This window comes from Urocitellus parryii, chromosome X (assembly GCF_045843805.1).
Source record: "Urocitellus parryii isolate mUroPar1 chromosome X, mUroPar1.hap1, whole genome shotgun sequence".
Taxonomy (NCBI): Eukaryota; Metazoa; Chordata; class Mammalia; order Rodentia; family Sciuridae; genus Urocitellus; species Urocitellus parryii.
Window position 1 is genome coordinate 16916719 of NC_135547.1, and position 16269 is coordinate 16932987.

Genomic DNA, 16269 nt, shown 5'->3' on the forward strand with positions numbered 1-16269 from the left:
AAAAGGAAAAAAAAAAAAAAAGAAACCTACAAGCCAGGCATAGTGTCACTCACCTGTAATTCCAGTGACTCAGGAGGCTGACAGGAGGATTATAAGTTGGAGGCCAACCTGAGCAACTTAGGAAGACTCAGGCTCAAGATAAAAAAAAAATTAAAAGGGGCTTGGGATGCAGCTTATTGGTGGAGCACTTGCATAGCATGTATGAAGCCCCAGGTTCCATTCCCAGTACTGCCAAAAAATAAAAAATAAAAATCCAGAGACCCATAATATTGAAAATGTATAGATTTCAACTGGGAAAAAATCACTCACATACCAGAAGCCAGAAAGACATCAAAATAAATTTTAAAACACAAAAGATGGGGCTGGGGTTGTGGCTCAGTGGTAGCCCACTTGCCTAGCAGGTGTGAGGCACTCGGTTTGATTCTCAGCACCACGTACAAATAAATAAAAATAAAGGTCCATCAACAACTAAAAATATTTTTAAATATTTTAAAAAACCAAAAGAGGCCAACAACAAGGTATCAATATTAGAAATATTTATAAGAATTTTAAAGAAGCCATTATAAAATTTGTTTCAATAAATAATGATGAATAGGCTTGTTAAAACATGGACAGCCTCAGCAAGCAGATGGAAAATAAGTAGAAGATATAAAGAAGCAGCAAATGGACATTTTAGGACTGAAAGGTACAATAACAAAAATTTAAAAAGCTCAGTGAATAGTCTCAACAGCGGAATGAAGGGGACAGAAGAAGTAATCAGTGAACTGGAAAACAGAATTATAGAAATAATCTAATCTGAAAAACAGAGAAAGTAGAATGGAAAAAAATGAACAGAGCCTCAGAAATCCATGAGATTATAGGGGTTATGGAAGGAGAGGAGAAAGAAGGTGGTTTGAAAGATAATAATAACTGAAAATGTCCAAATTTGGAAAGACACATAAATAGATTCTTGAAGCTAAATGAATTCCAAACAGAACATACTCAAAGAAATGCATGCCAAGACACATCCTAATTATACTTTTAAAAACTAAAGACAGAAATATGTCTTAAAAGCAGAGAAAATCAACACCTCACCTATAGTGGTAAAACAATCAGAATAAAAGTGGATTTGTTTCTATAAACCAAAGAGTAGAAGGAAGTAGCACAGAAATTTCAGGTGTTGAAATACAAATGCTGTCAACCCAGAGTCCTATATCCAACAAAAACATTGTTCACAAAAACATTCTTTTGTTTGTTTTTCCCCAAGTACTGGGGTTCAAACCCAGTAGCATTCTACCACTGAGCTCCATCTTCAGTCCTTTTTATCTTTGAGACAGGGTCTTACTAAGTTGCTGAGGCTGGCCTTGAACTTGGTTACCTTCCTGCCTCACCTCTTGAATCATGGTGATTATAGGTATGCACCACCAGGCCTGGCTAAGATTAGGACATTCTTGGATAAAAGGAAACTAAGAGAATTTGTCAATAGCAGACTGCCCCGCACCACCCCTGCCCCCAGCAAAAAACAACAACAACAACAAAAAAAAACCAGCTATAGAAGTTCTTGAAACAGAAATTAAACAATAAAAAAAATGAACCTTAGAGCATCAGGAAGGAAGAAATAACATGATAAGCAAAAATAAGAGTCAATACAATAGGCTTTCTTTTTCCTCTTGTGTTTTCTGTTTGACAGTTGAAACAAAAGTTGTGCCTCACATGTTTCTAAATATTTAGGGAATAGCTAGGCTAATTTTATCATAAATGGAAAAGGATAAAGTAATGTAAAGATTCTATATTTCCCTTGAATTTATACAATAATGACACTGGTATACTGCCTAAGTTATGTATATATAACATCTAGAAAAGTCCCTTACAGATCTATCCAAACAGATATACTCAAAAACACTACAGAAAAATGAAGATGGAATCTTTAAAAATGTCCAAAAAACCCAAAACAAGTCAGGAAGATGAAAATAGAGAAATGAAAACCAGAGAAAACAACGAATAAAAATATCAAAATGCAGACTTAAGCCCTAACATATAACAATAATTATATTAAATTATATATTATATTAGATGTGTAAACATACCAATTAAAAGGCTAAGATTTGCAGAATGGATGAAAAAACATGAATTCAAACATGTTTACAAGAAATTCATTAAAATTTAGTGGTCATAGTCATGTTAAAAATAAAATGTTGGGCCAGATCTGGTGGTACATGCCTGTAATCCCAGCAGCTCAGAAGGCCGAGGCAGGAGGATAAAGCTAGCCTCAGAAACTAGCAACTCAGTGAGACCCTGCCTCTAGATGAAAGTCAAAAGAGGACTGGGGATATGGCTCAGTAGTTAAATGCCACTGGGTTCAATCCCCAGTACCAATAGATAGATAGATAGATAGATAGATAGATAGATAGATAGATAGATAGATGGATGGATGGATGAAATAATGGAAAAGGAAATCCTACAAACATTAAAGAATAGCAGGATTGGCTATATTAATATCTGATAAAGTGCACTTAAAAGCAAAGAAAATTAGAAGAGATTCATTACAGGAAGAATACACAGCACTTCCAAATGTGAAGGCACCAAATAACAAGCAGAGTTGCAAAGTATTTGAAGCAAAACTTGACGGAAGTGAAAAAGAAACTGACAAATCCATAATTATAGTTGGGGACTTTAAGATTTCTGTCTCAACAAATGCAAGAGCAAGAAGAAAAAGAACAAAAACATAGCAGAACACTAACCAACAGGAACAATTTAACAGCTATAAAATACTCCATCCAGCAACAGTGTACCACACATTATTCTCAAGCATCCATGGAACATATACCAAGACAGACAATAGCATTTGCCATGAAACAAATGTCAACATATTTAGAAGAATGGATGTCATGCAGTGTGTGTTCTGATCACGATGGTATCAAGCTAGAAACTGCTAATAGAAAAGTAACAGGAAAATTTCAAAATACTTGGAAATCCAACAATACACTTCTAAGTAATATGAGTCAAAGAGTGTCAAGAGACATCAAAAGATATTGAAGTGAATGAAAATGAAATATAGCATATTAAAATTTGACAATTTTCATGTTAAGATTACATCAGTGCTGAGAGAGAAATTTTAAAAATGAAGATTCAAACCAATAATCTAAGATTCTATCCAGAGAATAAAAAAGTATAACAAACCCAAAGAAAGGAAATAGCAACAACAAAAAAGACACCAATGAAACTGAACAAAAGAAAAATTAAGACACAAAATAGCTGTTTCTTTGATAAGACCAATTAAAGGGACAATCCTCTGATGAGACTGACAAAAAAGACATGAGACTCTATTATCAATACCATGAATGAAATAAGTGATATCCTCATAGAACCACATACCAAAAGAATAGTAAAGGATTACTAAGAACTACTCTCCATACTTAAATGTGACAATTTAGATGAAATGGTCAAATTCCACAGAAGCACAACTAACCATTATTCACCCAATGAAATAATCTGAAGAACCTCGTGACTCTGAAAGTAATTGAATTAATCATTTAACCCCTGCCAAAGGAATCTCTAGGCCTAAATAGTTTCACTGAGAAATTCTTTTTGTGGTGGTACTGGAGATTGGACCAAGGAATGTTTTACTTCTTTTTTTATTTTTTGAGATGGCATCTCATTAAATTGCTAAGGTGGGCCTCAAACTTGTGATTTTCCCACCTCAGCTTCCTAAGTAGCTGGGATTACATATGCATGGTTTGTACCTGGCAGTTTCACTGAAATATTCTATCAAATGTTTAAATAATAATAATATAATATGAATTAAACACAATCTCTTCTAGAAAACAGAATAGGAAGAACAAGTCTCACTTCCTTTTATGAAATTAACAATTAGTCCTCCATATATCTGTGGGTTCCACACAAAAGATTCAAACAGGGATGGGGTAGGGATTGCATCTGTACTTAACCCATATATTCTATGTTCTTGTCATTATTCCCTAAACAATACAGCATAGCAACTATTTACATAGCACTTACATTGAATTAGGCATTATAAGTAACCTAGACATGATTTTAAATATATATGGAAGAGAGGCATTACAACTGACATCACAGAAATACAATCATTAGAGATTATTATGAATAACTACATGTCAACAAATTTGATAATCTAGAAGAAATTAACAAATTCCTAGACACATACACCTTACCAAGACTGAACCATGAAGAAATAGAAAACTTGAATAGACCAAGAACAAGTAGTGGGATTGAATCAGTAAGAAAAAGTCTCCTATCAAAGAAAAGCCCAGGACCAGATGTTTCACTCCTGAGATCTACCAAACATTTAAAGAATTAATACCAATTATTTTTAAATTATTTCAAATAAATTTTGAGGAGCAGGGAATTCTTCCAAACACATTCTACAAGGCCAAAATTACCCAGATACCAAAAGCAGACAAGGATACAATAAAAAAAGAAAGTTACAGACCAATATCCTTGGTGAACAGAAACACAAAAATCCTTAACAAACACTAGTAAATTAAATCCAACAGCACATTAAAAAGAGTATTTATCATGATCAAGCAGGAGGAATACAAGGGTGGCTTAACATACCTAAATAAATAAATGCAATCTAACACATCAACAAAATTAAGGACAAAAATCCATATGATCATCTAATTAGATGCAGAAAAAGCATCTGATAAATTCAACATCCCATTCATGATAAAAATGTGGAACAAATTATGTATGAAAAGAATATACTTCAACATAATAAAGGTCATATGTGATAAGCTGACAGATTACATACCAAGTGGAGTAAAGCTGAAAGTTTTCTTTCTAAGCTCTGGAACAAATAAGGAAGCCCACTTTTACCACTTTTATTCAACATAATACTAGAAGTCCCAGCCAGAGAAATCAGGCAAGAAAAATTAAGGGCAACAAATTGGAAAAAAAGGAAATGAAATTGTCACTATTTGTAGAAGACATGATATATGGAAAACCCTAAAGAGCCCACCAAAAAAAAAAAAAAAACTATCGGAACTAGTAAACAAATCAAGTGAAGCTTCAGCATACAAAATAAACACAGAAAAATTGTAACACTGTCATATCCAATAGCCAATTATCTGAACTGGAAAACAAGAAAGCAATCCCATTTACAATAACTAGAGGGGTGAGGTTGTGGCTGAGAGGTAGAATGCTTTCCTAGCATGTGTGAGGCACTGGGCTCAATTCTCAGCACCATATAAAAATAATAAATAAAATAAAGGTCCATCTGAAATAGCTAGAAAAAAGGAAATCTCTCCAATTAATTTAACCAAAGAACTGAAAAATCTCTAAATGACACCTATTCAACATTGATGAAAAAATTTAAAGGGACCCCCCACACAAAAAATTGAAAGACATCCTGTGTTCATGAATTTGAAGAATTAATATTGTCAAAGTGCCTACACTACTCAAATAATCTACAGATTCACTGCAATCCCTATCAACACACCAATGACATTCTTCACAGAATTAGAGAAAAATAATTTTAAAAATTTGTACGTAATCCCTTAAATTTCTGAATAGCAAAATGAATCTTCAGCAAAAAGAGCAAAGAATGAATGAGGCATTATGCTATCTGACTTCAAAATATACAACAAAGCTATAGTAATCAAATGAGCATGGTATTGGCATAAAAAAACCAAAGGAATCTGAATAGAAACCTGCACATAAACTCACACATCTACAGCCAATTGATTTTCCATAAGGGTGCTAGAACATTCACACAGCAGAGAAAAGACAATCTGTTCAATAAATGGTGCTGGGAAATTTGGATATCCACATGCAGAAGAATGCAACTAGATTCCTTTCATCAAACCAAAATCTAATTAATGACTTAAATATGAGATCTGAAACTATGAAACTACTAGTAGAGGATATATGGAAAACACTACATGACATTGGTATGGGCAAGGATTTTTTGGACAAGACCCCAAAGCACAAGAACCAAAAGCAAAAAACTAGACAAATAAATGGACAAATACATTAAACTAAAATGTTTTTGCACAGTCAAAATGACAATCAACACAATGAAGACACAACCTGCAGAATGGGAGGGGCAAATATTTGCAAATTGTATATCTGACAAGAGGTTGATATCCAGAATATATAAGGAACTCCAAAACTGCAAACAAACAGCCCAATTAAAAATGGGCAACAGACCTGATAAACACTTGCAAAAGAGATATAGATGACCAACAAGTATTTGAGAAAATTCCCAACAGCACTAATCATCAGAGAAATGCAAAGCAAAACCACATTGAGATAACACCTCATTGCAGTAAGAATGACTCATGTCAAAAAGACAAGCAATACAAGTGCTGATGAGGATGTGGAGAAAAGGGAGCCTTTGCAAATTGTAGGGGGAGAATGTAAATTGCTATAGTCATTTTGAAAAACAGTACAGAAGTTCCTCAAAAAATTTTCTTTTAAATTAAAATAGAACTACCATATGATCCAGCAATCTTACTACTGGATATGTATCTAAAGGAAATGAAATCAATATATTGAAGAGACACCTGCACTCCCATGTTTATTGCAGTAGTATTCACAGTTGCCAAGAAATCAAAGTTACTTACATGTCCATCAACTGATGAATAGATTAAAAAAAAATGAATCCGGAATTCCTGAAGATGGCAAAGTAAAGGAGGTTGCTTTCCAAGCTGCTCCATGGCATGAGACCAGGAAAACAGGTAAACAGATTCTCAGTGAGGTGAGAGGGATTATACTGGGATTTAGACAGTAGACTCCCAGAACAGCTTAGGGACTTAGAAGGTTAGATATAATAAAATAGAAGAAGAAAACCCACCACTGGCAGCGGTGGCCACCAGAGCTGATCCACCACAGTTAAAGCAGGGAGGGAGACTAAGAGAACCTGCATTTCAGGTGACATGGTAGCATGTCTTGATACAGAAAAAGAGATCAAGGACACTGCCTGACTGATCCAGAGAGTGAGCTAAACCATATGCTGGTGCAGGAAAGATGCTCCTTATCTCCTGGCTGTCCATGGAGATGAGGCAGATGTCATTTTTCCCACCATGCTATGGTGGCTGGTGGTTACGGGAACAAGTCCAGGAGCCCAGGCCTGTGTCATCCAAGCTGGGTCCAAGAATCAGAATGGGCAGATGCCTACCACATGATTCGGAGTGTTCATAGTTGACCAGGATAAATTCAGGCCTGGAAAGTGTTTCACCCAGGAAAATAAAGGTCATTGAGACTTGAGAGATCCCAGGTCCTTTCCACCCTTTGGGTTTGGTGGCTAGCTGGAATGGGCTGAGAATTCGATCAAGCAGGTAGGTATGCTTGGGGACCGGACCCAGGAGACCAGGAAGGACGGCATCCACAGGTGGTAGAGGGGTGAAAGATTACCTACTCTGCCACACAAATGGAACCTAGTGGGGACTCCTGGGACCAGGATCCTAGAATGGGTTTCTATTCTCATATCAGATAAAGTGGACTTCAAGCCAAAGTTAATCAGAAGGGACAAAGAAGGTCATTTCATACTGCTTAAGGGAATTATACATCAACAAGATAAAACAGTCATAAATATTTATGCCCCTACATACATCAAACAAACCCTTGTGAATATCAAGAATCTAAGGGACCACAACACAATAATACTGGGTGACTTTACCACCCCTCTCTCATCCCTGGATGGATCTTTGAAACAAAAACTAAATAAAGAAGCTATACAACCAAAATATAATTAATGATTTAGAGTTAAATGACTGAATACACTTTCTTCTTAGGATTGCCTGGATCGTTTTCTAAAATAGACCACATCTTAGGCCACAAAGCAACTCTTAGCAAATACAAAAAATAGGGATAATACCTCGCATTCTATCAGATTGTAATGGAAAAAATTAGAAATCAATGATAAAGTTAAAAAAGTTAAATGAGAACTCTGATATGTAGAAGCTCACCCACAACAAGGGGGTAAAAATAGAAGTTCACTGGATTAGACAAAGGGGAATTAAGGGAAGGGAAGGGTGATAAGAATAGGAAAGACAGAGGAAGGAATCTGACACAGCTTTCCTATGTACATATATGAATACATCAAAGTGAATCTCAACATTGTGTACATTGACAAGACTGGGATACTAATTAGAATAAGATCTATTATTACATGTTCGTATGAATATATCAAAATAGATTCTACTGTCATATGTAACTAAAAAGAAAAAAAATATGTGGTACTTCGACACAATGGAATATTATTCATTTGTGAAAAAGAATGAAATCCTGTTATGCTAAATGAAATAAACCAGGCACAGAATGCCAAGTATGATATAATCTCCCTCATGTGGAATCTAAATGTTGACTTCATAGAAGTTGAGAGTAGAATGGTAGTTTCAAGACCCTTGGGAAAGCAAGGGCGGGGGGCATAGAGAGCTGGGGAGAAATTGATCAACAGGTACCAAGTTATAGTGAGATAAGAGTAAGAAGCTGTGCTGTGCTATTGCACAGTAGGGTGAATACAGATAACTATAATGTACTATATATTTCAAAAAGTTAGAAGAAAGGATTTTGAATGTTTTTTACCAAAAAGAAATAATAAATGTCTGAGGACATGATTGCCCTGATTTATACAATATACAATGCATACATGCATGGAAACATCACATAATGCCCCAAATTATGTATTATTTTTGTTTTTATTTACCAGTCATAAGTAGACTATAAAAACAAAATAAAGTGCATGGGATGATATGAGTAGGTTACATGTACTTTACTACAATACACCAGGGACTTGAGTATCTATAGATTTTAGTATTTGTGTGTGTGTTGGGGGGGGTGGGGGATAGTGAAAGATGCTTGTATTATTCAATACCTAAACCAAAACAATACAAAATAATAAAGAAAACTATAGACTAGTATCTCTCATGAATATAAGTACAAAAATACTTAATAAAAATGTAACCAAATAGAACTCAAAAAGATTTAAAAGAATGATATGCCATGACCAATGGGGTTTATTTCAGGAATACAAATCTGGTTCAATATTCCAAAACCAATCAGTATAATCACGTGGTCATGTTAATTGATAAATAAAAGACATTTGAAAGAACTTCAACACTTACTCATGATTTTAAAAAAAAATATCTATTTTTTAGTTGTTTTTGGACACAGTACCTTTATTCTTTTTTTAAAGAGAGAGAGAGAGAGAGAGAGAGAGAGAGAGAGAGAGAGAGAGAATCTTTTTTGTAGATGGACACAACACAATGCCTTTATTTTTATGTGGTGCTGAGAATCGAACCCAGGTCCTGCCAGTGCTAGGCGAGCACTCTACCGCTGAGCCACAATCCCAGCCCTATTTATTTATTCTTATGTGGTGCTGAGGATTGATCCCAGGGCCTCATGCATGCTAGGCAAGCACTCCACTGCTAAGCCACAACTCCAGCCCCCTTATTCATGATTTTTAAAACTCAAAAAATAAGACTGGAGGTTAACATCTACAACCTGATTAAGAGCATTTACAAAAACATATTTCACAATGAACAAAATGAATGCTTTCCCCCATAAGACTGGGAACAAGGCATGGCTCCCTGTTCTTACCATTACTATTCCAGAGTTCAATACAGCAAGAAAAGGAAATAAATGGTAAATAGATCAGATGGGACGAGGTAAAATTGTCTCCATTTGCAGATGACATGAATGTCTCCATAGAAAACTCCCAGGGATCTACAAAATGCTCCTACAACTTGAAAGTGAGTTAAGGGAGGTTCCAGGATACAATATACACATTAAAAAGTCAACTGCATTTCTATATACCACCAATGAACATGTGGATGCCAACATTCAAAATACAATACCATTTGTAAGCGCTCAAAAAACTGAAATACTTTGATGGAAATCTAACAGAATATGCACGGTACTTGAATGCCAAACACTGCCCAAAGAAGATCCACATCAATCTTTGCAAGCCACATATCTGACCACAGACTGATATCTCCATCATATGGAGATCTCTACAAACTCTGCACTAATGAAAGCAAACTACCCAAGTAAATATAAGCAAAAGTCAGTTCACCAAATAGGATATACAGATGGTATATAAACATATTGGAGAGATGATCAATATAATCCACCATTAGAAAAATGCAAATTAAAACTGCAATCTGTATCAACATACACCTATTGGAATGGCTTAAAACAACAAGAAATAAGTAAATAAATTACCACCAACAAAGTTTGGTGAAGATGCAGAGAAACTGGATCATTCATACACTGATCATGGAAATATAATCTGGTAGAGGTGCTTTGAAAACACTTAGGCAGTTTCTTAAATAACTAAACATACAACTACCACTGGATTGTAGTCCTGCATATTTATGCGGTAGAAATAAAGATGCTCAAGTTCACAGAAAAACTGTGCATAAATGTTTATAGTAGCTTCATTCACCACAACACTTCATTCAAAAGTATAGACAGCTAAGATGCCCTTCAATGGCTACTATAAGCTAAGATGCCCTTCAATGGCTACTATACAAAATATGATATACCCATGACAAGATTTATTATTCAGCATTAAAAAAAAACCAAACTACTGATTCATACAATAACCTGGATTAATCTCTAGAAAATAATGTTGAGTGAAAAAAATCCAGTCCTATAAGATCACATACTAACTGATTCTATTTATATACCATTCTTGATATGATAAAATTATAGCAATGTAGAATATATTAGTGGTTGCCAGTAGTTAAGGAGGGGTGGGGACAAAATGAAGGGTAGAACTACAAAAGGGCCACATGAGGGCGCCTTGTGGTGATGAAAATGTTCTGCATCTTGACTTAATCAATGCAGTATCATGGTTGTGATAATGTACTATAGTTTTGCAAGTAATCTAATTGGAAAATCTGGGTAAAGAATATATGAGGGTCTTTATATAATTTATTTTTAAAATTGTTTAAAACCATGAAATATTTACTATCTTAACCATTTTAAGTATACAATTCAATAGGGTTAACTATTTTCACATTGTTGTGCAACAGATCTGTAGAGTTTTTATATCTTACAAAACTGAAACCCTACACACACTGAACAACTCTCATTCTTCCCTCCCCAGCCTGTTTTTAAGAATGTGATACCTCATATAAGTGGAATCACACAGTATGTCTTTTTGTGAATGTCATTTTGCATAAGTTCATCCAGGTTCATCTATGTTGTAGCATGTGATTTATTTTTCCTTTTTCAAATTTGAATAATAGGCCATTGTATGTATACATCAAATTTTCTTTCTTTCTGTGCTGGGGATCAAAGGCACAGCCTCTGTTTGTGCTATACTTCTAAGCTACACTACATCCCCAGCCCACCACATTTCCTTTATCCATTCATCCATCAACAGACACTTGGGTTGTTTCCACTTCCTGGCTATTGTGAATAATGATGCAATGAATGCAGATGAATAATTGTATCTTCAAAATCCTGGATTAAATATTTTTGGATATATACCCAGAAATAGGAATGCTACATCATATGATAATTCTATTTTTAATAGTCTGAGGAATCTACCTACTGTTGTCCATAATAGTTATGTCATTTTACATTCCTAGGGACAGTGCACAAGGATTCTAATTTCTCCATATCCTCACCAGCACTTTTTTTAATCAGAGTAATTTTAATGAAGTAATAGCTTATGGTAGCTTTTATTTGTATTTCTCCAATGATTAGTGATGTTCAGTGCTTTTTCATATGCTTGTTGGCCATTTGTATACATCTTTGTAGAAATGCCTATTTTTCATTGGGATATTTGTTGTTCTTATTGTTGAGCTGTAGGAGTTCTTTATATAGTTTGGATATTAAACCCTTATGAGATATATGATTTGCAAATATTTCCCCATTCCACAGGCTACCTTTTCAAAGTATTGATTGTGTCCTTTGATATAGAGAGTGTTTAGAGGAAACTTTTGGAAGTGATGGATAGGTTTACATCATAAACTGTGGTATGGTTTCATGGTTGTACACTTATCTCCAAACTCATCAAGTTGTATACTTTAAATATGCACAGCTTTTGTATGTCAATCAACAATCAATAGCATGGATCAAAAAAGTACGCTTAAAAATAGAAAAAATACAATTAACAGTGATAGTGAAGATTAACTGGTCTAATCTCTCTAATAATGGGAACTTAAGAAAAAGGAAAATAAATATAAAAGATAGATTATCTTATTGGCAGTTTTATGCATCTCCAAGACATAACCTACATTTTGTATTACTGACAACAACTCTTGGAAAGAAGTTTTTGTGTTTTTTTTTTTAGATTGGACTAAGAAATAATGTTGCTAGACTGTGCAAAACAATCATGCTACTATATTTATGGTGACCCGTTCTTAAACTTCTTAACATTTTAAAGTACTACTTCTTCAGTACTCAATGTGTACTATTTATAGTATGTAAAGTCTTATACTTATAATGATCAAACTTAGTAAAGATTTGACCCTTTTTATAAAAACTTTATAACGATTGATCCTTTTCACAAAATTGAAAAAACCCACCAAACAAAATTTCTTACAACTTTACGACTAAACAGACACCATGAAGTGTCTATAACTCTAAATAGATATAGCTCTTCAAATGAGAAAAATCTCCACACATTTTCATTAGTCTCTGAGTAACAAGTGCTTGAAAAATTTCAGAATTTTTCCATGGAAGCCATAGCTCTATAACCACAGTGACTGCAGAATTCACTCTTGTTATCTAACTTCCTGCCTTGCCTAAAACAGAGACCTCAAGAGCACTTAATATTCTGAGGAGAAAAGAGTGTAAGCCAATACCCTAAAGGAAGTCCAATTTTTTTCATTTATTAATTTACTATCAAGTACATATTTTACTGATGGACTTGAATTATACATAATAATATGAATCATTATGGCCATTATTTGTACATACACATAACATAATTTGATAAATTTCATTCCCGTGTACCTTTCTTTTCTGTTCCCTTCACCCTCCCCCTCATCCACTAGCTCTACTGTATGAATTCCCCTTCTATTTCTATTATTATTATTATCATTATTTTAATTGGCACATTGTAATTATATATAAAACTTCATTCATTGTGATATATTTGTACATGCACAAAGTGTAATTTGTTCAATTTCATTCCCCAGTACTTCCCATTCCCTCCCTTTCTCCCTCCCTATTGATTCCCTTCCTCAACTCTCCTGGTCTCCCCTCTATTTTCAGTAGATCATTCTTTTTACTCCTTTTCTTTCTTTCTTCCTCTCACCTCTACCCCTCCCACATCTAGCTTCCACATATGAGAAAAACATTTGACCCTTAACTTTCTGAGTCTGGCTTTATTTCAACCAGCATGATGTTTTCCAGTTTCATCCACTTGCCAGCAATTAACATAAGTTAGTTCTTTATGGCTCAGTAAAACTCCATTGTGTATACATACCACATGTATATGCCACTTTTTCTCAATGCATTCATCTGTTGAGAGGCACTTTTCCATTTCTGGCTATTGAGAATTGTGCTGCTATAAATATTGTTGTGGATGTATCCCTACAGTATGCTGATGTTAGATCTTGTGGATATATACCGAGGAGTGGGATAACTGTGTCATATGGTGGCTCAACTCCTAGTCTTTTGAGTAACCTCCTTACCAATTTCCAGAGTGGTTGTACTAATTTGCAACCCTACCCCACATCCTTGCCAGCAATTACTATTTTGTATTCATGATGATTGCTATTCTGACTAGAGTGAGAAGAAATTTCAGGGTAGTTTCCATTTGTACTTCCTTGATTGCTAAAAATGTTGAACATTTTTTTCATATATTTGTTGGCCATTTGTAGTTCTTCTCCGAAATGTCTGTTTAGGTCATTTGCCCATTTATTTATTGGGTTATTTGATTTCCATTGTTAAGGTTTTCTTAATTCTTTATATATTCTAGATATTGATCCCCTGGAGGAATAGTATCTGGCAAACACTTTCTCCCCATCTGTAGGCTCTCTCTTGACCCTCTTAATCTTTTCCTTTACTGTGTGGAAGCTTTTTAATTTGATGCTATCCTACATAGTGAATATGGTTTTGTTTTGGTTTTTTTCTTGAGCTTTAGGACTCTTACTAAGGAAGTCAGTGCCTGGGCCAATCTGACAGAGGGTTGACCCTATGTTTTCTTCTGGCAATTGTAGTGTTTCTGTTCTAATTCCTTTGTCTTCAATCCACTTTGAGTTGGCTTTTGTGAAGAGTGAGAGATAGGGATCTAGTTTCATTCTTGTACATGTGAATATCCAGTTTTCCAGCAATATTGTTAAAAATATCCAGCACTATTGTTTAAAAAGCTATGTTTTCTCCAACATATGCTGTTGGTACCTTTCTTTTTGAGTATCAAATGACTATCTATGTGGATTTGTCCTGTGTCTTCTATTCTATTACATTGGCCTTTATTTCGGTTTTGATGCCAGACCGTGCTGTTTTTGTTACTATAGCTCTGTAGTATAATTTGAGATCAGGTATTATGATGCATCCAGCACCATTTTCTTACTCAGGAATTGAAAACCCTATTTTCTGAAGAAAATTCTTAGAAGGTCAATCACAATTATTTTTTGGCCCAAACCAGTTTACAAAAAAGGCCAGGTACATTTTAAAAATGAAGAGGAGGATTTCATTGGGGCTTGCTAACTCAAGAACAGCATAATAATCACACAGCAGAGGTCAGGTATCTCTTCTATTTGATGTACAATCAATAAAAAGAAAAAAATCCAGAAAATATGCAAATTCTATCCTTTCAAATCAATTTTTATACTTTTATTTATTCTGGTAACAAGTATTATTTGGTTAATTTGAAATACTTAATTTATATCTACTTTTTGCTGTATTTTAAAGTTGATTAAATGACATATTTTACTTACCTAAAAGAGGAAGTAAAACTGGGTAGTTGTAAGGCATCACAAAGAGGTTCACACAAGTTAAAGTTGTACTAGCTTTTAAATAACCAAATGGATATCCAAGTTCATTGTATTTTCCACTACTAGTAACAAATACCTGAAAAGAACATGAATTAATGTATAGTTAGTACAATAATGATTTTATGTAAAGCCAAACTCATAGCAACATTTCATAGCAACATCTGTGGCACAATTTAATTCAAGTTTAAAAATAGTATAGTGCTTTTAGCCTATGGTTAAGTCATAATATATGACATTAAATATGAATGTTGAGATTATAATTTTTCCATATATTACATTAAGAAATGAAACAATGGGCAGGGGTTGTAGCTCAGCAGTAGAGTGCTCGCTTTGCATGTGTGAGGCCCTAGGTTCAATCCTTAGGACCACATAAAAAAATAAAAATAAAAATAAAAATATCATGTCCATCTACAACTAAAAAAAAATTTTTAAAAAATAAAAAGAAAAAAATGAAACAAAACTATGCAATAACCATTCAGAGACCACAGGCCACATCAACAATGTACAAATATTTACTTGATTAGTACAATGGAAAATAAGGCTGAAATACCATTAAATGATAACAGCCATTAAAACAAATTAACTACTCAAAAGAACAAGTAGTGATTAGGGTAGACTTCTAGGAAAATGGAACATGGTTCCATGCCTAAAGCAGCAATTACGAAAACAAAGCCCATTTAAAAGATGTGTGAACAGTCCTCATATGTACTACTATTAACTTGCTCTATTTCCATTCACTGTCCCATTCCGCTACCCAGGTATTCATTTTTCACTTGATAAACATTTTTTTAGTAACCTACTATAAGGCAGGCACTGTTGCAGATAATTATAAGGCAGCAAGGAGATGCTTTGATTCAATCTGGAAGGCATTTTCTCCTATAAGGTACACTGCTAGAGCAAACATTCAATAAAGATTAAAACATTAATCTTATCCCACATGACTATCTTCTTATTCCTTATTGATATCTTTGTGATATATATTATCATCCCCTGTACACTTCATTGTGCTGTGCCAGAGTCCTCTAGCTACTATGCTTTCTGTGTTCCATGTTCATATTCTTTGGTCCAAATCAGGACACCAGTATACACTTGTAGAGATACCACGTTTTTTTCCAAAGTCCTTTGGCAGGATCACTTAAGACAAAGTCAAAACCTGATGTTAGTAACATCTATTTATCTTGCTAGCTCTTGGTACCAGCAATATCACCTACCTAAGAATTCACTAAATTCTTGTTTTATTTAGTAATTACGAAGAACATATCTTTTTCCATGTGACTTAAAGCTCCACAAAGCATGAGCTGTGCTAAATCACAATTCAAGATTTTGTGTTATGTTTTGAACTTCAATATAA

The 16269-nt window shown here is 34.4% G+C and overlaps 1 protein-coding gene across 3 annotated transcripts in view; it reads right to left on the reverse strand.

Moving 5' to 3' along the window:
- LOC113185204 (integrator complex subunit 6-like) overlaps window positions 1-16269 on the reverse strand; it is a 72236-nt gene that overhangs the window by 17071 nt on the left and 38896 nt on the right. For all 3 annotated transcript variants that reach the window (XM_026392234.1, XM_026392233.1, XM_026392232.1), the window contains exon 9: window positions 14862-14994. In XM_026392234.1, coding sequence (XP_026248019.1) covers window positions 14862-14994 — 133 coding nt within the window. The remainder of the gene's footprint in view (window positions 1-14861; window positions 14995-16269) is intronic.